At 39.4% G+C, this 24,726-nt stretch overlaps 4 protein-coding genes across 5 annotated transcripts; 1 reads left to right on the top strand and 3 right to left on the bottom strand.

Moving 5' to 3' along the window:
• Positions 1-18: 18 nt before the first annotated feature.
• Dek (protein) lies at positions 19-4,093 on the bottom strand. Of its 2 annotated transcripts, none has more exons than XM_030388599.2 (11): positions 3,934-4,093; positions 3,244-3,472; positions 2,021-2,481; positions 1,538-1,952; positions 1,371-1,471; positions 1,126-1,308; positions 875-1,063; positions 720-804; positions 543-661; positions 325-477; positions 19-261 (listed from the first exon to the last, which is right to left on the bottom strand). In XM_030388599.2, the coding sequence occupies exons 1-11, from the start codon at positions 3,973-3,975 to the stop codon at positions 247-249; spliced, it is 1,992 nt and encodes a 663-aa protein (XP_030244459.1). In that variant the 5' UTR covers positions 3,976-4,093; the 3' UTR covers positions 19-246. The 2 variants fall into 2 exon arrangements, with proteins under 2 accessions (XP_030244459.1, XP_030244460.1); XM_030388600.2 differs by lacking the exon at positions 3,934-4,093 and adding an exon at positions 3,559-3,730.
• A 133-nt stretch (positions 4,094-4,226) lies between these two features.
• On the top strand, positions 4,227-5,713 carry Fen1 (Flap structure-specific endonuclease 1). Its single transcript, XM_030388607.2, has 2 exons — positions 4,227-4,443; positions 4,500-5,713. Exons 1-2 carry the CDS (start codon positions 4,362-4,364, stop codon positions 5,582-5,584), a joined length of 1,167 nt encoding a protein of 388 aa, XP_030244467.2. The 5' UTR covers positions 4,227-4,361; the 3' UTR covers positions 5,585-5,713.
• IntS8 (integrator complex subunit 8) lies at positions 4,499-9,335 on the bottom strand. Its single transcript, XM_089262193.1, has 7 exons — positions 9,102-9,335; positions 8,642-9,034; positions 8,476-8,584; positions 7,466-8,418; positions 6,527-7,400; positions 6,001-6,463; positions 4,499-5,932 (listed from the first exon to the last, which is right to left on the bottom strand). The coding sequence occupies exons 1-7, from the start codon at positions 9,214-9,216 to the stop codon at positions 5,813-5,815; spliced, it is 3,027 nt and encodes a 1,008-aa protein (XP_089118319.1). The 5' UTR covers positions 9,217-9,335; the 3' UTR covers positions 4,499-5,812.
• Positions 9,336-14,385: 5,050 nt separating this feature from the next.
• Positions 14,386-16,003, bottom strand: LOC115564373 (ficolin-2). The gene is made up of 2 exons (XM_030388608.2): positions 15,268-16,003; positions 14,386-15,204 (listed from the first exon to the last, which is right to left on the bottom strand). The coding sequence occupies exons 1-2, from the start codon at positions 15,852-15,854 to the stop codon at positions 15,072-15,074; spliced, it is 720 nt and encodes a 239-aa protein (XP_030244468.2). The 5' UTR covers positions 15,855-16,003; the 3' UTR covers positions 14,386-15,071.
• Positions 16,004-24,726: the final 8,723 nt, after the last annotated feature.

Genomic DNA, 24,726 nt, shown 5'->3' with positions numbered 1-24,726 from the left:
AATCCATTTAAGGTTGAGTTTTGTTTAGTTAGTTTTAAAGATTACAAATTATACGCTTATAGGAAAACTAGATATATTTCTTTGTTGTCGCAGCAGCTCTCAAAAAGTGGCAAAATCTGGATGCTTTTGCGGTCGCTTGTTGTGTTGGTGTTGATGTTGCTGTTGTTGTTTTTGTTGTTAATGTTATTTGATACAAGTTTAACTGCTTGCTGGCCCATTCCAAGGCTTTTTCTCTTTTGTGTAGTTTTATGTCGCAATTAACTGAAATGGAATAGTAGGTTTAAGCAAAAACTCATAATAATGACCAGCAACTGCATCGCTTACCGCTTTGACTGTGGCTTTTATGAAATCCTTTTTATCTGTTAAATCGAAATCTGGATACTTCGCATAGACTTGTTTGCACACTGTTTTCATGGTAATCTCTTCGAGATTGGCCTTATCTAATATTTCTTTGACATAGCCGCGTATTTGTTCGTCCTATAATGAAGAATATAATTTGTTAAAATAGTTGTCTTAAAATGAAGCTTGTTAGTTTAGTTTACCGTTGGGAATGCCACTTTGCCCTTTTTGGTTAATGGCTCATCTTCATCGGATTCATCTTTGTCATCGACATCTTCCTCCTCGGACGTTTCCTTCTTTGATTTCTTCGGTCGGCCAGCGGCTATTTATAAAAATGTTCTTTCAGTAAGAAAATCAGTTAAAATTCAATTATGCTTTACATTTTCCAGCTGGCTTTGACTTGTTGTTGGCTTTGCTATTTTTCGCAGGCGTTGTAGGCTTCTTACTCTTTTTGGGACGTTCCTCCTGCAAGATGAGAAATAAATTATTTATATACCATTTTATTACAGTTCGTTTTAGTTTTCTCCGAACAAACCTCGCTTTGGTCGCTGCCAAAGTCTGACAATTCCTCCTCTTCTTCATCTTCTGATACTTCTTCCTCGTCACTTTCCGAGTCCTTACGCTTTCGCGCCGAAGCGCCTCGTCCACGTCCTCGTCTGCCAGCTGGAGCGGCCGCAGCGGATCGTCCACGCTTGCCAGAAGTTCCTCGCTTGCGCTTAGGCACCTAATGGAGAAGGTCAAATGTTAGTCTAAAGATATTCGACCTAAGTAAAGGCATTCGCATACATCACTATCTGCATCTGATAGCTCAGATTCTTCTTCGTCCTCGGAATCTGAATTTCTTCGACGACTCTTGCGTGCTGGGCGCCCTCGGCTGCCACGAACTCCGAGCTTGCGACCGGCTCCAGATGCACCACCACCGCCGCCGCCACGCCCCGCGTCCGAGTCTGAATTTCCCGAAGGATTGTACTATTAAAAAGAAATGAAACATGTTGGCTTGGACTAATCAACAACTTATTGAGGCGACTTACATCTGAGCCAGATTCAGAATCATCATTTCGTCTCCGCTTAGCCACTGTCACTTTGTGCTCGCTCTCCTCAGAGCTTGATAAGTCTACATATGCGGACATTTCTGCAAGTACAGTGAAGCATGTAAATAAACGACTCGAACAACATTGAGTACTTGATCAATATTTACTTTTGCCCGCCGTTGAACGTTTTGGACGTCCAGTGGAATTGCGAGCTGAGCCTCTGCCGGCGCCGGCGCTCGTTTTACTACTCTTGCGCTTCTTATCGTCTTCGCTGGCAGCATCATCATCTTCGTCGATGTCTTCATCGTCCACCTCCTCCTCTTCCTCCTCACCCTGTTCAATGCAAAGTGACTCATCTGGCTCCATTAGAAATTTGAGCACTCGCGAAGCGATCTCGTCCTTGCTTCCCTTGCGATCTAATGTCAGAATTTCGCAGATACTACGCAAAGATTTGTTATCCACCTTCTTGATGGATTCATATTTCTTTTTGTATTCCGACGAATCCTTGGCAAATTCAAATCCAGCGAAAGAACGCAGATTCTTTTTCACCACATTATTCTTTCCTTGTGCGCCAAAGCAGAGCTGCATATTCAAATAGTAAATTAGTTGTTGAATGCTGGCTTGAACGTTTGCTTTCAATGTCAACTTACCGAATGTAGCACCTGGAGGCCATCCACTCGTGTCTTGTTAATATTCTCATTGATGCGATCAATCTCGGCCAGAGCCACAACATTCTCGTCATCCTCGGCCACCTCGTTATTCTCATCGAGGCCATCGCCCTCGCCCTCCTCGTCATCGTCCTCATCTTGTTTGTCCGAATTCTCCACCTTGCCGTTCTTGGCCTTGGCTTCAGGTTTTTTGGCGACCGCCGACTTGTCCGCTCCGGCTGAGCCTGCCTTGGCCTTAGCACCGTCTGTCGCATCATTTTTCTTCTTCTCCGATGTGGCTGTTGGTTTCTTTTCCTCATCACTGACATCGTCGTCCTTCTCATCCTCGCTTCCCTCCTCATCCTCCCCCTCGTCGTCGTCAGTCTTGGCAGTCTTCTTAGCGCCATTATTTACTTTCTTTGCTGCAGGCGACGCTGGCGATTCCGCCTTTGTGTCTTTATCGTCTGACCATAAATAATAATTGTTTAATATAAATGTTATGTTACTTAAAGTAACAAATTCTTAGCTATAATTATGGATCTATTATAAATTATACAAACTCAATCAAACTGAGTTATAGAATTATTTTCCCCCTTTTTTGTAATTAAATTTATAAAATCCTTTTGAATATATATTTTTAAAAAATAATTAAAATATTTTTGCTTGTATTCACGCTTGGGAAGTTCAATGCTAAGTTTGTTTTGGGAGCGCAGAGAACTATGAAATATGAATATTTAATTTACCTTAGCTTCTACTATACAAAAACCATATTGTTCAGGGTTCAGTATGAACAAATAGCCAAGGATATTTTTTGCTTCACTTTAATTACTATTATTATTATTATTATTATTATTTTTTTTTTTTTTTTCGAAATAAGCACGTCCAAAGTTAGAACGAAATTGACTTATTTTCGCACACATCTTTCTTATTAGAATTGTTCGAGTTCGAACCCACACCCCACCAGCATACGAAAAATTCTCGCATTACATACGCTCGTTCGCGGCATTTTAGACAGCAGCGCCACGGCCAACGTAGCAGCAAACGCGCCAAGCGACGTACATACATAAATGTGTTGAGCCGATATGCGATGCTTTTTACGAACGCGCGCAAATTCATTTTATGATTTTTGTTTTTCTCGCTCTTTCTTCGCGCAAACATACATACATACACACATTCTCAGAGCAAATACATATGCATGTGTGCATACGTGTGTTTCTTTTATTTACCTGCATCTACTGTTGGCGCGGTCGCAGCCACTGCGTCTCCAACAGCTTTTTTATCAGCGACGTCATCAGTAGCGGGTGACGCTGCTGCATCGATCTCTTTCTCTGCATTTTTAGCTGCCTCAGTTTCGGGTGGAGTAGGCTCCTCTGCATTTTCTACCGTCTTTGACTCGATTACCTTATCAGCGGCATTTTCTTTGGTCGCCGTCTCCGGTTCTGGCGTGTTGGCATCCTAACGTAAATAAAAACAAAAGCAAAACACAATTTTATTACACTTGCAAATTTTTGGCGCCGCTTACACTTAGGCACTACCACTACCATCAGATTGTGCGTTGCTCTGCCACTGGTTTATGCGTTTCAGTTAATTTCTTTTTTTTTTTTTCAAATGTTTTGTGCACAAGTTTTCTTTCGAGCTTTGCGTTTGTGTATGCGTGTCTATGGGGGCATTCGGCATGCACATGTTGTCCTGCTCACACGCACCAAAACCTAGACACAAGCAACATACAAACGCAACGACGCCATGTTTATACACATAAACGAATGGTCGAAGGGGAGAAGACCGATTTGTCGAGAGCAATATTTGTTGCGCTTTAGTTTCGTTGTAAACATATTTGCACTGATTGATTTTTTAATGCGCGTTGATAATAAACAACTTTAACTTGATTTTAATACTATTTGCAGTATTTTACGTACCATATTTTCAATGGTTTTATCTTTTTTTTCGTCAGCCGACATGCTTTTGCTTATGTGTGTGGCGTTAGGGATGAGTAAATATATCAATGTTGTTGCACTCGCGGAATCGATAATTGGCGGCAATATAAATTTAACCTCTTACTAGAGCGTACTCTGTTTTAAGGCTTATAACCGAGTGAGTATAAAGTGGTTGTAGTACATTTTCAAATCTACTTTACTCGGTTTGCTTAAAATAAAACATATTGAACTTTGTCCCACTAACATTAATCTATCGATATACAAATAATATACAGTTGCAGTTAATTGACACTCACAAGGAGACGCGTGCACAACATTTGCAACGAAAAGCGCGCGTAGTGCACTCATCTGGCGAAATCATATTTATAAACAAATTAAGAAAGCCGATCAACGGACAATAAACGGTTGTAATGGGAATTTTAGGTCTTTCAAAGCTTATAGCAGATTTGGCGCCACTTGCAATACGTGAAAGTGAAATAAAAAACTTTTTTGGTAAGCTTGGCTCGCCGGCTTCTGGTATTGAAAGTTAATTAAATAATATTTTGCAGGTCGCAAAGTTGCCATTGATGCTAGCATGTGTTTGTATCAATTTCTAATTGCGGTTCGCTCCGAGGGCGCCCAGCTGGCTACTGTTAACGGCGATCCAACCTCACATCTGATGGGCATGTTCTATCGAACCATTCGTCTGCTCGACAATGGCATTAAGCCGGTTTACGTCTTCGATGGAAAGCCGCCAGATTTGAAGGCTGGTGAGCTTGCCAAGCGCGCCGAGCGACGCGAGGAGGCTGAAAAGGCACTCAAAGTGGCCACCGACGCTGGCGACGAGGCGGAGATAGAGAAATTCAATCGTCGCTTAGTGCGTGTCACCAAGGAGCACTCGAACGAAGCCAAAGAGCTGCTTAAGCTCATGGGTGTTCCATACGTGGATGCGCCATGCGAGGCTGAGGCCCAGTGTGCTGCTCTGGTCAAGGCAGGCAAGGTGTATGCTACGGCAACGGAAGATATGGACGCACTAACCTTCGGATCGTGCAAGCTACTCCGCTACCTGACGTACAGCGAAGCGCGTAAGATGCCCGTCAAAGAGTTCAGCTACGACAAGGTGCTGCAGGGCCTGGAACTAACGAGCAAGGAGTTTATCGATCTGTGCATCCTCATGGGCTGTGATTACTGCGACAGCATCAAGGGCATCGGACCCAAGCGCGCCATAGAGCTCATCAAAACCTATCGAGACATTGAGACCATATTGGAGAACATTGACACTAACAAATATATAGTGCCAGAGAATTGGAACTATAAAAGAGCGCGCGAGCTGTTTGTAGAGCCAGAAGTAACAGACGCGAGCACCATTGATCTGAAATGGACGGCTCCCGACGAGGATGGCCTGGTGCAATTCCTCTGCGGGGACCGCCAGTTCAACGAAGAGCGCGTGCGCAATGGTGCCAGAAAGCTGCTCAAGTCCAAGCAGTCACAGACGCAGGTGCGACTCGATAGCTTCTTCAAAGCACTGCCCAGTTCGCCCAACGCCACAGCTGCGGCCAAGCGCAAGGCCGAGGAGATCAAGAAGAGTGCGAACAATAAGAAGGCGAAGACAAGTGGCGGCAGCGGTGCTGCTCGGGGCAGGAGACCAAAGTAATCTAAGATAACAAACATTTCCCAACGAAAAAAATACAAATTTCTTTAATTTAACCACAAAATCATATTGCTAACACTTTAAGCCTAGAAACTAACCGTCGTACAATTACAAAAACTCTTGAAGCTTAAACTCTAATTGGTCTTCGAAGTGGGCTTGGTCGTGGATGTGGATGTGGGTGTGCTGTGGGTGTAGTTTCTAGCGAGGATCAGGCGGCATCCTCGCCCACAACTACAGCAAATACTGCTTGGCCAGGGCGCGCAAGAAGCGTGATTTGCGAACCATGGCGCTCTCTCGTTTGATCTCCTCATTGTTGTTGGCATTCAGCTCCAAGGTGCCCATCATTGAGATCTGCAAAGTGAAATCAAAATCCGGATTAGCAAAGAATTACTTGAATTATTTGTGGCATTCAAGCTTACCGCCTCCAGCTTGCGACTGTGCTCGCCTCGCTTGGCATGGAGATTGACAATAAACTCGAGCAGCGTCGTGTCCCATATGCAGCTGTAGTAGGCATCCATGGCATCTGTGAAATTGGAGCACTTCTCGGTGAGATTCTTGAAGACGATACCATAGTCGATCTCATCGAGAAACTGACAGAGCACGGTGGCCTGCATGTGGCAGCCCAGATTGGCCGCACACCTAATCATCTTCCTAATGACATAGTCATCGGCCACATTCCGCTGCAGCGGCATGGTGCAGTAGTCGGTGCCGGTGACCAGGGCGTTGACATAGCACCGCATCGCGGACTCATTGTTGCCAATGGCCAGCTCCAGATCACCCTTCATCTTCAGCCACGAGACCGTCTGCGGATAATAGCTGAGCGCCTCCGAGAGCAGCCACTGCAGCGTCTCAGAAACACTGCGCAGGCTGTAACCATTCGGGCTGGAAAGATGCATCAGAGGTGAGTTACTTATATATACTTATGTGGAATTTATGTGGACTAACTTGTTAATGCTGGTGGGCCAGAGCTGCATGTATTCGCAGTTCAGATCGTGATTGGGATCGTCCTTCAGTATGTTGTGCATTTTGCCGAGCATGGATATGGCCAGTCCGAAGACACTCTGATGCCGCACACGCTGCAGGAAGGCTTGGAGCGCGCTGCTGGCGCCGATGCCGGCGCCGGCGGCTGCCGCCCGCTTGGGCACATTGAGGAACATGCTGAGCATCAGTTCCCAGGCATCGCGGCACACTTTCTTGGGGCCCTTCATCTTTTCCATTTCAATGAAGGTGGCCGCAAAGGCCAGCGGCAACTCCAGCTGCTGTGCCCGTTTGTCGAGGTAAAGAAGTGGCGGAAAGTCGGTTAGATTAAGTAGCATGATGGCGCAGCTCTCCAGGATCTCCAGTCTTGGCATCATGGAGTCGCCCGCCTGCAATGCGCCCAGACACTGCTTGCAGCGCGTGCCGAGCGCTTGCAAGTCGAGTGGCTTCTGATGCCATTCGTCCAGGCACTGTGTAATCTGTATGTGCAGGATCTCCCACGTTATCAGCTTGCACATCAGCTGTGTGCTGCTGCCCAGCTCCTGGCGCTGCGTCTCAGACTTGAGCACACTCAGCATGGATACGGCGTCAATGTAGCTGCCACGTGTTGCCAGCTCACGCGCTTTGCCCAGCAGCACATAGCTGAAGTCTTGCAGAAAGCTAACGGGCATCGCCATGATCAACGCCTTCAGCGGCTGCGGCACATCCCAGCTGGGATTGATGGCCCACAGCGGCTTGCCAGGTGCCGTGCCGCACAGTTTCACCAGCAGTATGCGCACGCTATTCGCATTGGTGCAGCTAATCAGCTGGCGCTCCAGAGCGGCCACGTCGACGCGGTTCACTGAGAGCAATAAAATGAGTTGGGATTAAAAAGAGATCGACTTTACAGTTATAGCTGTGACTCACTCTTGGAGTGGCAAATCCAATCGTTGAGTGTGGCCAATGAATTGCTCAGCACTGGCAGCGATGCCTGCACCAGCTGCTCTTCCAAGTCGACCAGCTCCTCACTGGAGAAGATAGCCATGCCGCGCAGCGTGTGCAGCAGCTGTCGACTCTGCTCCATCTGCTGTTTCTGCTGCTGGTGCAGCACACAGTCGATGAGAAAATGTTTGAGAGCCGACTGCTCCGCATGGCTGCAGTATGTCAGCGCGTCCTGCATTGCCTCCATGATGGGCGGCATGTAGTCCAGATCGTGATACTTCTCAAAGTACTCGACGCTGCCAAATATGTTGCCCCACTCGAAGACGGTGCGCACCACATTCAGGGCGGCCACATGCAGCAGCAGCTGCTGAGGCATCTCCTTGAGCAGCCCCGTTGAGATGGCTCCCTCAATGTCCAGCTCGACGTTACGCCGGCTCACCAGCGGAATTTCGCGTGCGCGATTGTCTTGCCGCAGTATGGGGATAATGTCCGCATAGCTGTTCAGCAGGGATTGGTGAAAGCGCTCCAATAGCGTTTGCTGCTGCGCACTGATTCCGCAGGCCTGCAGCAGCCCCTCCAGCTCCTCGGCGCGAACGTGGCAAAAGTAACGCGTCGCACCGGCGGGAATTGCCTGCAGACTCGCGTTGCAAGCAGCCGCCGCCTCTCGGGCCAGCACGTACTGCTTGGTGTGGAGGTAGTAATGGGCCAGCTCAAACTGCAGCTGAGCGCGCAGCTCTTGGGGCGTAATCAGGTGCATCAGGTCATAGTTCTGAGCCGTGCTCAGCGTGTCGCACTGCAGCGCCACAAAGCTGTCGTAGTGAAACACATAGAAAGGCTTGCTGGCTGCCGCCGGCGAGCACAACTGCTCGAGATATTCGATGGAAGGCTGGGTGGGTGTGTCCAAAAACTGCTGCAGCTGATCAACGGTCTGAAACCTACTCAAGAGAAACTCCCTCAATATAAAGGTACTCAAAATATGAATATTTAGGACTTACATGGACCGTGGACTCTTCAGTGCGCTGTCTTTGATGAGCTGCAGCCGCAGTACCATCCTGTGGTAGATGGTGAGGGCAAAGCGCGCCGCACGCTCATTGCCCGTGGGCGCTGCAATAAAGAATGCTATGAAACAAGCCTTATATTCAGAATCTCGAGGGAGCATACAAATCTTTAGATCGAAATCACTGTGAAAAGGAATGCTGACGATGCGGCCATAGCTAATGGTGCACAGATCACGCAGTAGACCCAGCTGCATTATCACGGGCAAACCCTTCTCCAGTGCATCCAAATCCCATCTCAGCCAGGTGGCCACCTTTAGCTCCAGGATCTTGAGGGCCAACTGTTTCCGTGTCAACTGCAACTGCTGCTGTTGTTGCTGCTGCTGTGTTAGGAGCGGTACATTGAGTGCCGCGGAGGCCGCTGGGGTGGTGGCATTGGCGCCGACGCTCGCGCCACTTATATTTTGCAAGTCGCTTCCCGGCGTCACCACAGTGGACGCTATTGCTGTGTCCGGCGTCATGCTGATGAACTGCATGATGAGCTCCACGGCGCTGGGTTCTGCAAGAATTTAGTGGCCAATGTTAGATCTGCAAAGTTTGGATCAAATTTCACAGTATCCACGTACCGGGATTTTTGCATTGCAAATGCTCTGTGATTTTATTGGGATCTAGGAGAAACTCGAACCACAATACTGTCTCCGCTGCCAGCGGCACTGGCTTGGGCTTCAAAGGGTCCTCCATCGTGTGTTGATAAATTAAGTCCCTGATTCTTCTTCGTCAAACATATGTTTTCGGCATCAGAAAAATTAACATTTTGTTCCAATGTTAGTTAACAGCAGCAAGTCGACTGTAAACGTATAAACATTCCTGTTTCGAGCCACTGACAGAATTAAATATTAATATAAATTAGTTAGCACTTTTATTTAATTTTACAACTTAATTGGTGGGGTAATTTATATAAATTCAAACCTAGATTAGCAAACCAATTTTAATGGCTTATATATAGCAGTTCTGAAATTTACGTTACTAGCATCACCATCATCATGGCATAGAAATCAACGAGAACTGTTATTTAAATAATAAGATTTTTATATAAAATCATTGAAAATTCAGCTGAATATCCATTATATATATTTTGCACATTTGCAAATCCAAGATAATAAAAGTAATAATAATAATATAGTTACATTTGAATGTCAACCTGTGACTGTCCAATATGTTTTGTTTTGACTACATATCGATATATAAATATCGACAGTTTTTTAACATCGCCAACAGTATTTAGCGCTTTACAGCACTGTTAGCTCAGCATTGATTATCAACAATTGCCTAGCGGGCTTAGTTTAAAAATTGAAATTCAAATATTTAAATGCAATTCTCTTTTCCGTACAGTGCATCATTTACTTTCTAAAACTTATGTTAATGTATTTCATATATTATGATAAACATGCGTTTATTTGAATTCCATTAATAAATTACCGAGCACTCTAAAATCAATTTACCGGCATTTTAATTAACATTTAATCGGCGACACAATTTTTAACTTAACGTCATAAAATTTATGTTTATGACAAACATGAATCGACAAAAGTCATAGACGATAAAAGAGGAGTACACGAAAATGTTCTTCCACCATTTTTTTTTGCTTCATTAAAAATGTAAAAGAGTTTGAATATTTTTTGGTTGATTTATGCAAATCAGTTGAGTTTTATTGGAGACGCCCATAAGTTAGAGTCATGGATCTTTTATGTATGAATGTAGATATACCCTGCAGCCATAAAAAGGGATAAATAAGGTTTTATTATGGGTATAAAATTTAAATATGGAAGTATTATACAAATAAAAAATGAAACGATAGACTAACTATTTTAATTGTTGATTTGTCTTGCATGTAAAACATTTAATATATAGTAAATTAAATAATTAAAATACATAATTAATAAAAAGTTTAAATTATATTTAGTTAAAATTTTTTTTCACATATATTTTGATTGTAGAATTCTCGTTAATATTTATTTTGATTTTGTCCAATTTTCTCTCAGTGTTGTTTTATCTTATTTCAAGTTCGGTCTCGTTTCACATTAAAAAAGAAAAAACTCCGGCTTGGCGCTTATCTTGAACTTTATGAGCATTTCATAGAATAAGCTGCAAATAAATATTTAATGTTCAGGTGATTTTATGCAAATTATATATGCATACGAATGATTTTAATTGACTAAGATTATGGAGGTTGCTATTGTTGTTGGTGCTGCTGCTTTTTGATGACATTGTTCATGCGCTTAAGATCGAATAAGAGAGAGAGATGGATAGATGGGAGGGGGAGGAGAAAGACAGATGGGGAGAGAGAGAGAGAGAGAGAGAGAGAGAGAGAGAGAGAGAGAGAGAGAAAGAGAGAGAAAGAAAGAGATAGTAAAAACACGAGCCAAGCCTAAAAAAAGTTTATATAATTAAATAAAAAAAATATTAATCAAATAGGTTTGTTTGTAAATTTGCTTTTATTACTAATTACTTTTATGTTGTTTACCTAACTTTTAAATGTTTATGATTTTAAAAAAAGTTTCAATTTAATTTTAATTTATTAATAAATTTCGTTCTAAAATGTTTAGTGTATACATATATAAATGAAATATTATTTAAATTTAATGTTGTTAAAAATATGATTTATGTTTTGCAGACCAGTCAATCCAAAAATATGAATGACAAGCTCGCGGTGAATTATTTTTTAGTTTCATTGTAGAGCGAATTTTAATCTAGAGATTTTGTGTGTGTGTGTGTGTGTATAATTAAATGAAATTATTTAGTTGTTTTTGACATTGAAATTCATGGATACGTTTTTGGGGCCAATAAAAATGTCAGATGCTTTTAAATATCACTTCGGTCATAAATTATACAAATATAACAAAATATATTTTGAAATTATGTAACTTCAGTAAATTGATTACATTAAAGACGTATATTTAAAATATTTAAATTACATAAATATAAAGCAAGGTTTTTTTACGCCTATATTCTAGCTTTATAAAGATGAATGGTATTTTCCATCCCTAAATATATTTAATCAGCATATTTTGAGAATCTAAATCTATATATTTAATGGGATCAAAGTTGTTTGCCAAGAATGTGCACACGCAGTCGATTTGCTTTTGATTATATAGTTGAATAAATATATAACAGTATTAAATTTGTGTTGTTGCTTTATTTAAATGAATTGAACAAATTCGAAATCTCATCTCGCATAGCATTAATTAAACGTCTCAATAACAGGCGCAGGTTATCTGTTCCGGCAGCACTTATGGAATTTTTGATTAGAACTGAAAGTTTTTTGTCAAATCTCTAAACGACAGTCCATATGAATGCTATAGCATATAATGAATGAATGAATATGCTGGGTTGCCATGGGCCATCGGAACCGAACGGCGCGACCCAAAGCCAAATAAATTTATGCAAAATATGCCAAACTTTGTTCTTGTGTGTGAATGTAAATTTCTTTTGTGTCGCTCGTTTAGTGGCATTAACTAAAGCAGTTAAAGATACACCAAAATATTAGGCAATGCGGATAGGAGTGACTACGGAATACTCTGACTTTCGGACTATATTTCTAGCTTTCTCTGGAAACAGGCAGATAGAAAAATATACCTCACGGCCTTAGCTCAATTTTAAATTTTTCTCTGGAATTTTTATGCTTCTTGATATTGATCATGCTGCCTCAAACTCTTTTCCCCTAATCTTTATTATTTTATACACTTTAATATAAAGCCTCATACACAATTTACATATTTATCCATATATAGTTTTAATGGCAATTTCGAATCAAATCATATTGTAGATAACTAACACCATACTGTCAAAATTTAACGTTTAGCAGAGCTATAAAATATATTTTTAATTTGGTAAAGATAAGATCGCAAGAAGAGAGAAAAACATAAAAACTTAACTGTCAAAACGCATGTAGAAAAACCAAACTTTTATCTCCACAACCAATCAAATTTATAGACAATTTCTAAGTCTTTTGTTATAGTAATACAATACTATTAATACAACCCGATATATATCTATACTTGGTTAATCCGAAACTAAAATAAACTTTGGCAAAATTAACTCAATTGTTAGAATATAGATCGAGTCTATTTTTGATGGCATTAACTTGATGCGTATCACATTTTATGACAGCATTTTAATACCCTATACAATTGTATGAAAATATACCAAGCTACTAAAGAAATTCAAGAGGAGCTTTAACATTTTTATAGCATTTCCAAAAGACCCTGATCGATTCTATTGATTGAATCGTAAATTTGTTTTTGTTTTTTACATTTCATTTTTAACATTTTTTTTATTATTTTTTTTTTGGTATTTGTTTTGTTTAGCTATTTGCATTTTATGCAGGTTGATTAGCTCGTGCCATTCAGAAATGTCAAACTATTCTGCATATTTATTGCTTTGGCCTAGCTATACGGCGAGTAAAATATGTTTATCGATGGCTAACTGAGTGACCCAGTGAAATTCCCATTGTTTAAAATATTCATATGCTAATTCCAATCACACACACACAAATACAAGAAAAAAGAACGGATATCAAACATTATACATATATATATCCATTCTTTTTTTTAATACGGCGCTCACATGACTTTAAAAGAAAGGCGAAAAAAAAATAAAAAGAGAAATAGATTTATATTTGTATTTAAAAAAAGAAAATGTAGTTAAAGAAAATGTCGCGCTCTTTTCTTATTTTCTGTTAATATTTCAAAATGTCATTAATAATGCCATAAATTAACTAAATTCATTGCTATTGCTAAATCTTTTACGTGCGAAGGCAACAAGCAAAAAAAAAAAAAATATATATATATATAGAGAGAGAAAAATAAAAAAAAAATTAAAAATATTTGAAAAAAAAAAAATGGCAATGTTTTAAAAATGTTTTTCAAGAATTTCGTGTCTGTCGCCTGCTGGCAGGCGGCATGGAAACAGCGACATGAAAATCTTTCAACAGCAGTTGACAGCGCCACATACACACACACACATATGCAGAGTGAGAGTGAGACACCTACGCACACCTACACACACACTCTGGCAGTCAGACACTCTTCGCTACTCCGCTTGGGGAGGCATCAAAAATCTTAATTTCTTTGACTGAAATGATGAAAATTGTGCCGAGGTTCTTGCTGCCTCCGTGTCGCCGTTGATGGGTTTTGAAATGAGGCGCGTTGCTCAAATATTTCCACACTTCCTGGTGAAATTAAAACGACAAAAGCTGAGAGCTGCAGAGAAAACGGAGTTGTTGACGCACTTTGAATGCTCTTTCTCGATGATGATGAATATGATAAGTAATATGAAATATGGAATATGGAATATGGAATATGGAATATGGAATATGGAATATGGAATATGGAATATGGAATATGGAATATGGAATATGGTATATGGAATATGGAATATGGAATATGAAATATGAAATATGAAATATGAAATATGGAATATAGAATATGGAATATGGAATATGGAATATAGAATATAGAATATAGAATATAGAATATAGAATATAGAATATAGAATATAGAATATAGAATATAGAATATAGAATATAGAATATAGAATATAGAATATAGAATATAGAATATAGAATATAGAATATAGAATATAGAATATAGAACAAAAATATTGGTAATATTGGAAAATATTGGAATGGAATATAGAATATGGAATATAATTAATTACTTTTAGTATATTTCAAAGTGGATATTCAGCATGTATTTCAGTATATTTCCAACACCTTTATAGTATATTCTTTTATATTTGAGTAGTTATTTCACTATATTTTTCAGTATATCTAAGTACATTTTTAGTGGATTACACTATTCTAAGTAAAAATTGTAATGCTATACTAAATACCCTACAACACTTTAGGTGTACATCCATTGCACATTCCCCATTTATGTGTAACATCTCTCTAAAGCCATATTCAACATTTTTCAGTAGCCGATCAACTCTTGGCTCTGCGGCAATTTGTTCAAGATTCGAAATACCCTTTCGCCTAAGGGACGCATGAGTAATGAAAATGTCTTTGTCGCTGCCATGGTCTGTGGCCGTGTGAGTTTTTTGGAAATGTTGTTTCAAAATGTTCGCTCAAATATTGTTCTAGACATTCGTGGCTATTTCTTCTTTTTTTTTTTTTTATAGAATTTCTTAGCTGTCGCCACAGTGAATATTGTTAAGCAGACACACATACACAGATACACAGATACAAATACAGATTCATATAGTACAAGCATAAGACATTTAGTGCGTGAAGACGTCGCATTTTGTTCTAATTTTGTGTCCAAAAGAGATATTTTTTCTTTAGTTTTTGTCGTTCGGGCTCTGTGTTTATTGGTATCATTTTCAACGTAATACTCGCAATTAAGAGTTTCTATTTTCGGTCGGCTCCGACAAACTGTCGGGAGCGAACATTTTGACAAAGTTATGCGGAATTTACAGATCGTGACTGGAGCAGCTGTCAGCGCACCAAATGATCCTACATCAAAACCTAAACACATTTTCCCCTGGATCACAAGATCTATGGCAGTCAAAGTTGTTGGGCATTATCTGCGTATTATCTATTTCAGTGGACGTATCATCATCTGCACTCGCTTGTACGAATAGTTAACGCCCAGCCACTGGACCCAGCAGACGCCACGCCCAGCCAGATCGTTTCCGTACTCGCCGCCCAAGTACTCGCCATTCAGATTGCTGGAGAAATTAGAGATATATACATATATACATGATGATTTATATAGATATATCATGTATTACCTGTACATACAGCTGTTATACCACCAGGCACCTGAGAACTGAGCAGCGCAGTTGCTGGTGCTGTTGTCATTGTCGCGATCGAAGGTGCTGAACTTCGAGTACTGCTGATACCTGAGCGCATCGCCAGCCGTGCCGGAATAGCTGCCCAGAGTATTTAGGCCATAGAGATTCGCCTCGTTGCCAATGGCAAAGGCATTGTACTTGGCGAAGCGGGTCTGGCCTTGAAAGTCCTCCAGGTGAACATAGAGTTCGTTGCGCTGGTGCACAGTTAGAGCATTCAGCTTGTCCAGGCCAATGAAGAAGCTGCCGTCCAGCTCGCCAAAGCCCTGCTGATACGAGGACCAATTGCGGAAGAAGTTGAGTCTCGCATCGACACGGCGCTGAATGACCAGCCAGCCGGTGCCATTGAGCGTCGCATCGCAGTAGACCTCGAAGGGCTGGCCGCCATTTAGCTGTATCTTGTAGATGCCATTCTTCTTGGCCTTGGCATCCTTGCAGTTGGCAGGATACTTCTTATACACTGTCGCTACCTCAGCGGTGGCCACGCTCACGAGCAGCAGCGACAACACAATCTGCAGTACTCCCATGTCAATAATTCTCGTTCAATCGAACCACTTTGACTAAATAGTCAATTATTCGCACTGTCCACTTTATAGTTATGGACCCAACACAATGAGCAATGAATCATTTTCTTTTGACACTGATTAGATTGTAGCTCACTTCCTGGAAATTTAACGCTCTTCTTGCGGGAGTAACAGGTCGAATTGATATAGATTAGTTATCCCATGAAAAAAATCCCACACGGTTCTTTACTCGCTTACTGCCAAAACACAATTGAAAACAGTTGATAAGATTGTCGAAATTGACCAAAAGATATCAATGTGTGCATGACAGACCTGGAATTACTCAGATTATTAAACACTCTTTTATGGAGTGTACTTTTAGGTGTTCTAGTTGTTGTTAAAAGAGTTTTTAGAAGTTAAGTAAATATAGAATATAGTTTGGTATTTTACTCTATTCCTAGATCTATTTTAGTGATCTTTAATATCTTGGCACAAGATATCATAGATTTATATAAGATGATCAAACTATTATTAGACTTATAGTTATCGGGATTATTATTAAAACATCATAAAGCGATTCATTTTGTTATATATCTTCCATTTAATTATAATCTAAAGCATAATCTGAATAGAAAATTGAGTTAGACCGAGCAGATCTATTGCTTATATGAGTCAGCCCATGAGTTGCTTGAAAATCTGCATAAAAGAAACTTTTATAAATAAAGTATTCCATACCCATTACATATATATACCATAGAATGAAAACTTTCAACAGTTAGTCATTTAACTATTCAAGCTATATAAAGCATTCGATGAAATAATTTAGCGCTGATCGTTTTCAAGTTGTTAAGAATCGACGGCAATCCGTTTACTCTAAATAGCTTCTTGGTTACAAAGGCAGTCGAATAGATCTCTAACGGCTTTGCAGAGTCATTTAAACTAGTTGGGTTTCTGGGTTCTCTCTGAACAGGCGAGCATTTAATTGTTTGCCGATTCACCTTTTGTACGTTTTGTATTGAGCAGATCGTGCATCTCATCGAGTCCCACATGCCGTTCACTTCAACCACGATTTACCGTTTACGTTTGTTCCATCAACTGTCAATGTATATACATATACATATACATATATATATAGGTGTATATAAATCTTGCCACAACAGAAATCAAAATCAAACGAATCAACGATCGATCGCCTCTTTGATGGTCCCAGCCAGCAATGACACACATTTGTCAAAACGGGCCCACTTCAAAAGGCCGTCGCAGCCAGACAATGTGGCCAAGTGCAGAGTAAAAGCAAAAACCAAAGCCAAAATCAAATGCAAAGGCAAACAGTGAACAGTAAACAGCAAACAACAAACAGCAAGCAGCAAGCAGCATACGGCATACGGCATACGGCAAACAGCAAAAGCAACACGAATACTCACGAAACGGGAAGTTGGCCATAAAGGGGAACTTGGCTAACAAAAAGCGCAACAAGTGAAAGACAAATGTGCGGGCCATCAATTGTCAAAGTCAAATGCCAACAAGGCTGACGGATTTCCACTCATAGTGTGAAATTATTTCACAGATGTATTTTCTATACCCTGCTGCAATTTGTCAGCCAGCAGGTATACTGATTGTTGGACAATGCTAGTCATAGAGTATTAATAGTTTTTTTTTCGGCAGAAACAGTACAGCTCCTACTACTATTACTTCTATTCCTTTTTCTACTACTACTAATACTCCTATTACAACTCTTACTGTCACTACTATTACAACTACTCCTACTACTACTACCATTATTAAAGCTCCTACTACTACTACCATTATTAAAGCTCCTACTACTACTACCACTACTATTACTACTACTCCTACTACTACTATTATTGTTACTACTGCTACTATTCTTACTACTGTTACTATTATTACTACTACTCCTACTACTACTATTATTGTTACTACTGCTACTATTCTTACTACTGTTACTATTATTACTACTACTCCTACTACTACTACTATTGCTACTACTGCTACTATTCTTACTACTGTTACTATTATTACCACTACTCCTACTACTACTACTATTGCTACTACTGCTACTATTCTTACTACTGTTACTATTACTATTGCTACTACTGCTACTATTCTTACTACTACTACTATTCCTACTACTACTACTATTCTTACTGCTACTACTATTCCTACTACTACTACTACTATTCCTACTATTACTACTATTCCTACTACTACTACTATTCCTACTGCTATTACTATTCCTACCACTACTCCTATTATTCCTACTACTAATACTCTTCCTACTACTCCTTATGTTACTACAATGACTACTACTACTATTTATACTCCCTCATTTTTTTTAATGCACATAGCTAGTTTCTGTTTCTCAAATTAGGGTATCTTCAAGTGCATATACTATAATTATCTCTATACTCTATGGAAAGTAAATTGAAAATCGGTAATTTTGTATCATTCGATCCATTTATCTATCTATTATACAAATCGATTCACTTCGATGTTTATTCGCTTATTATTAATCAACTTATAAGGCGTACAAAATTAAAATAAATTGTTAGATCTTCACAGGAGTCAGTCCTAAATAAGAAATTTAGTTTGAGCTCTGCTCAATTGTAGCATATCCTAATCGAAATCATCTTTCTATTGCTTAAATTTTTTAGGATTTCTTTTGCTTTGACAAAACAATAATAAATTCCCATTAAATTAATTAAACATTATTTTATACTTAAGTGACTTTATTTCGTTTTTATTTTGAATGCCACGCGCAATTCAAGAATAATTCGAGAAAAAAATTGTAAAGAAAACTAGTTTCTCGCCGCCGACGGTTGTGTTGTGTCAATATGTGGCTAAAAGTACAGCTGGCAGTTCAGAAGAGTTGAAGCCCGGGTCCAGAAAACAGCTGAACATTTAGCAGAGAAATAAAAACCTTCAATTTACTTTAGCCTTATTGAAACAGTTGGCATCTGGCTGTTGGCTGTATTGCCTGCAGTCAATGCCAATGCCTTTTATGACTGAATGCCCTGTAGAACTTTTAACTCGGCCTGGAAAACTCAAAAAAGATTAACAAATTTATATTTGCATAAAATTTCTTACAACTTTAAATAATTTATTTATTTATTTGATTTTTTTGGATGTGGGTTTAAAGTGTATTTTAGCTTCGTCTTAACTGAACTTCATTTTCTTTTATTTTTCGGCTGACAAGTGAATTGAATTTAGTTGGTTTGTGCAGCTGGTTTTTTTTTTTTTTAGGTTGTTTGGTTATATGCTTTGTTCTTTGGCTCTCAAAGCTAGTTGAAAACGTTTCCTATATTGAACTATAAACATTTCATTAACATTCTCCCATAAACAGGCGAACAACAGGTACCCAAACAACAGCAGCTGTCAGTTCTGGTTGCAGTTATCTCTTTTGGGAACAAGTGTACCCACATACATACATATGTGTGTTTCATTTATATGTATGCCTGGCCGCACTTATTAGTCTCGTGGTCTGCCTGTCGCTCTGTCTGCACTTAAATAAATCCTTCAGCAGGCTCGTCACAAAGTGTTTAGCATGAAGAGCGTAAGTGGATTTGACAACTGTCAACTGTTCGCAGTCAGACTTGCCTCGCTCTTCGCTCTTGGCATGCTAATCACGTATGGAGCGAGCTATACTGTGTCCCTGAGTAGGGACTTCGACTGTGCTTACCTATATATACATACATGTATACTATGTATAGTCATTAATGTTGCTTTGCCTCTCATTAAAACTCAATGCATCGTGCGGCCTTTGAAAGCTTCGTTTGATATGACTGCTTAGGCTGAGCAGGATATGCTCATGATTTATAGCCAAAGACCCAAAGCTATAAAGGGTTAAACCTGAAAACTTTAGAGTTAAATTCCGTTACAGTATGCCAGGTTTCAATTTGCATTAAAATAATCGATAACTTTTGTATTTATATGATATCGATCATAGATAAATAAATTCAGATCAGCTTGAGCAGCTCTTTCCATTTCTTCTTCTAGTTGAGTACTGGGAAAGCACTCTAGGCAAGCTTGGAATACTTCAGACTAAATTGGATCATTATTTTCATTTATCTATGGCTATTTTGACTGGCTCTATGCTGCAGAAGTCGGCTCTGATTCATCTCTCGGTTGACAAAACTTTACTGCCAAAAACTATCAATAAAAAGATTTTTAATTGAAACTGCTTTAGCATCAACTTAGCATATATTTTATACTTGTATCAAGCAAAGCTCTACCAAAAACATAATCAGATAATATAATGCTTAATTCCAGCATTTTATGCCATTCACTCACACACATACACACTCATTTCTATCTAGATTTTATCGATAGCGCAACAGGTGCGTATATGATTTGAGTTGAAAATTTATGAAACTTTTTAATTAAGCCGCGACTAGAAGGCGGCTAATGAATTGACTGAAAGCGCATTGGTCATAAATTTTAATTATGCCCAGCGAGCATTTTAAGCGACGACCGAACCCTGAGCCGAAACCAATCCCAGCATCCAAGACGAGCGTCACGGCTAAGTGTGTCACACAGTCAGCGGTCACAGAAATTATGTATTCAAGAACGAAAAAACTAAACGATTAAAGTAGAAACAAAGAAACAGGGGAGAAAAAAAAACACACACACAACATAAATTTGAATGGCTCATGAATTCCACTTGGCACCCTCATCGATGCCTATCGATTGTCGTTGTCTCTTGGCAGCGATCGCTGTCAGGAAATCCCCGCTCCTAGAAAATCCAGCCAGTCAGCCAGGCGAGCCCAACATCCTTACACACATACATACATATGCATGTATATATGTTTATGCATATTTCAACTTATGCTTTGGTGGATTTAGTCAAACAGTAACGCTTCATTGGCCAGGCCGGCAGTGATATGCATGCTATTTAGCCGGGCTAGCTGCAGTCCGGCTAGAAGGTGTCGAATGACCAGCTAAGCGCTTATGCTTCACCAGACCAAAGTAGACAAACTCTGACGCTGTTTGCCTTCAGTGTAAAAGTATCTTGAGTGCCAAACAGTTATCACACATCAAAGGCTGTTCGACCTCTTGTCTAGCTCAGGGTCTCAGACTAAGGTAAGAATATGGGCCGGAAGCATATACTTAGTCAAGGCTAAATCTAAGTTTGAACAGCTGTTTCCTTGTTCATGTATGCTAAGAAGGGCTTCCAGTATTATGACTAGCATTATTTTGTTAAAATAAAGCAGACGTCAAAACTCATGGCCGAGCGTACAGAGTACATATCAGCATCAATACTCAATCAAGTCAATCAGTTGTTAAAATCTATTTGTGAGCAAATCGGAAAAAATATTTATGAATATGCTGAATGTAGTTTTATTATATTCGGAAGTGTTTTTATTTTTAAACGTCGGCTATATTTGTTTTTATGGAAGCTTTTAAAATATAGCAAAACAAATACAAAGAAAAACTGTCCATCCTTTGATTTCCTAGACACCTCCTCTCCTTAATTCTGATCTCTACTCAGAGCTATATCGTCTATCGATTGCTGCACGTACATTTCCCAAGCTCTCTCTGCCTCTAATCTCTATACACACTTAGAGTCTGATCTCTTTCATGTTCCCTCTGCCTGACTCCGATCTCAATACTCACGTCTATCGATTGCTGTCTCTACATATTTCGATCTTCAAGCTCCCTCTGCATAACTCCAAAAGATTTACTCTGAGTAATTACAACTATCGATTGCTGTTTGTAAATCTTTCAAGCTCCCTCTGCTTCTAATCTCTATACACACTCATAGTAATAACATCTATCGATTGCTGTCACAGCATCCTCTGATCTCTCTCCAGTTCCCTCTGCCTGACTCTGATTTCTTTACTCACGTCTATTGACTGCTGTCTATACATGTTTAGATCTCCTTTAAGCTCCCTCTAGCTAGCTCCGTTCTCTAGACTCACTCAGAGTAATATCACCTAACGATTGCTGCCTGTACATCTCCTAAGCCAACTCTACCTAACTCCGATCTCTATATTCACTCAGAGTAATATCAAGTATCGATTGCTACATTTCCTGATTAATTGGGCAGCGCACATTGCATTCTACTTGTTCTGCTACATGTCTTAAAGCTTTTATGCTTTTGTTTTTGTTGCTCCTTTAATAAAACGTAAATCAAACAATTTGTCCTAAATAAGTCACGTCTGCATATTTGAGTTCAGGCAACAAATGGGCTTCGCTTTCGGCGGCGATCCATTGTTTTGCCTTTTAGGCGCTCGCTCGGCTTGCCATCTTTTATTTATGAACTTGGAGCTGATGCTGAATCCTTTTTTGGTCATGTGGCGCGTTCGTTGCTTGTTTATGTTCTTTGGTATTTGTTGTTGTTGTTGTTGTGGTTGCTTTAGCTTTTTTGTTGCTGTTGCTCGAGTTTTGCTGTTGCTCGGCAAGGGTACGAGATATCGGGCGTGTTATATCTTTTGTTGCAGCTCTTAACCGATCTTAACAGGCCATAAATCTGTTGTGGTCGAAAAGCCTAGCCCATTCGCTCGCTCAATTGCTTGCATTGATTTAGTAGCGTTTCGCATTTGCAACTGCAAAACTGACATTTATGGCACTTCAACAATTTGATGTCTTAAGTGAGCACACAAAACAGAGAGAGAGAGAGAGAGAGAGAGAGAGAGAGAGAGAGACAGCGCCAACTCTACTTCCTTATATATATTAGTCTTAACTGATGGATTAGTTCTTCTTTAATTTAAGAGCTATTGTTCCATTTGCTCCCTCTTACCTTGGCTTGCATGCTTGAAATTTGCGGCGAGCATTCATAAATTTTTCACACCTTATGATTATCGTAACCTCCTCTTAAGTGGTCACGATCATTATTTAGGAGCGTGTGCATTGTAAGACCCCATTTCCAACAATCCAGAAATACTTTAATAAAAGAAAAGAGGGTGCTCGGACTTGACCACAAGATATATTAAATATATATATATCTCATATTATGACAAAGATCGATTATAATGAACCAGTTGAAGAGCATAGTTAGAGTAAGGCAAATGTATTATAGCACTACCATCCAGAAGGAATTTAATTACTTTTTGGTATGAATTTGGTATTGCTATATGATATCCCCTAGTCAAGTACTCCCCATGAGAGCGCTCTCGTGCGAGCTTGAAGCACGCTCGCTGCCCACATAAACGAAACGAAAGTTCTTTCTATATACACATAAACCTGTTCGACGGTTCCAAGGCCTGCGTGCTGTAAAATAAATTTCATGAATAAAATTCCTTTTCTCGGTCGTCGTCGTTGATAAGACCCCAAAATGTTCGGTTCTACTTGCTAGGGTTCGACTGCAGCGGCTCGAGCTTATCGACGTTGCGCTTGAAGGCCTTCGGGCATTTATCACCAGCACTTGCCTCAGGCTCCATAGTGTGCGTGTTTCAGTTTAATGGATTTTTGCCTAATGTTTGGTCAACTCTGCTCGACTGCTCACCCCCACTCACAAAGGCCCTCAATTGATTTGGTTTTGAAATCAGCGCTACGCTCGGGCGCCTAATCACACTTGTGACCCCATAGTATACATTGAGACGAGATTTCTTTGCCAATCGAAAGAAACAAAAGAGAAGAGGTAGAGAGAGAGAAAGAGAGAGAGAGAGTGAATAATTAGTTCAGTGGAACCATTAAACGATAAAATCGACAACTGAGGGCTGTGTTCTTAAAATCGAATTTAATTTCTGATAAATCTAAGTATTACAAATTTATTGCAAGTACCAGGAATAAATTCTGATAAATGTTTACAAATGAATTATAATTTATTAATTCAATTATGAATTTTGAGATTTACTTTGAAACAATTAATAAATTCTTAAACAAGACATATTTGAATATAATATTATTATAAATAATATTATTATTATTTTCTTAATAAATTTAATTATTTAATAAATTTATTAATAAACTCTTAAACAAGACATATTTAATATTTATTTATTATTTTTTATTTTTTATCAATTGTTGATTTTGATAAAGGAAATTATTTTCAGGTCTATTTTTTTCAAATTATTTTAAGATAAAATAGAAACGAAAATTTGTAAATTAAATTTTTAATTTAAAATAGATTTAATATATTTCTATATTCTAAATACAGAATGCAGCCGAATAATATCTATATTTTATATATGACGTGACTTGGTTTTATTTTATTATATTCATATTAGCTGCAGGATAATCTCATTCATGACAGACATTAGTCTAGAATATGTAGAACCTATCTCTATTATACACAAAGTCTATCTATAAAACAAATCCAATGTCTCCCTATAGCTACCATTTCTTGGACATTCTATGAAAAGGGCAATAAATAAATGACAAGCCAATCTAGAGCCATGACCATTATCATTTAATGACAGCCATGAAATACATCAATTTATTACCGTGCTATAGCTGAACCCAATCTTATCTGTAATTGCACAATGTCTTGCCTTTTCATGCTAGGTACTGTAGATTTGCCTAGAATATTATGAAATACTTGTGCAGCTCGGTCACATAATCTAGAAAACTTAGACAAATATATATAGAGAGAGTGAGAGCTGAGTTAACTTGCAACTGTAATTTGCCTTGAGTTCAAGCTTTTAGACACTCGAAATGATGCGTTTTTAACTGTTTGACCTTTGACTAGACTATGAACTCATACATCTATATACACATACTATAGCTGCTGCTGTTGTCTTGTAGTGCAGTGTAATGAGCTAAGCTTTGCGCTGACTCTCTAGCCCAGACCTAAAACGTCGCCATGCATCAAGTCTAAAATCAACAAGTACTTAATTAAAAAGCAAAAAAAAAACAAAGTCTACGAGGGTAGCCAGGATGCATAGCTGCTGAAAATGAAGATGATTCTGTGATGCAGTCAAAAATGCGGCAGCTGTCG

The sequence above is a fragment of the Drosophila navojoa genome, chromosome 5 (assembly GCF_054131105.1).
Source record: "Drosophila navojoa isolate 15081-1374.11 chromosome 5, UAZ_NAV_1.0, whole genome shotgun sequence".
Lineage (NCBI taxonomy): Eukaryota > Metazoa > Arthropoda > Insecta > Diptera > Drosophilidae > Drosophila > Drosophila navojoa.
Note: the sequence above shows the minus strand (reverse complement) of the source record. Positions and strands in the feature narration are given on the sequence as shown.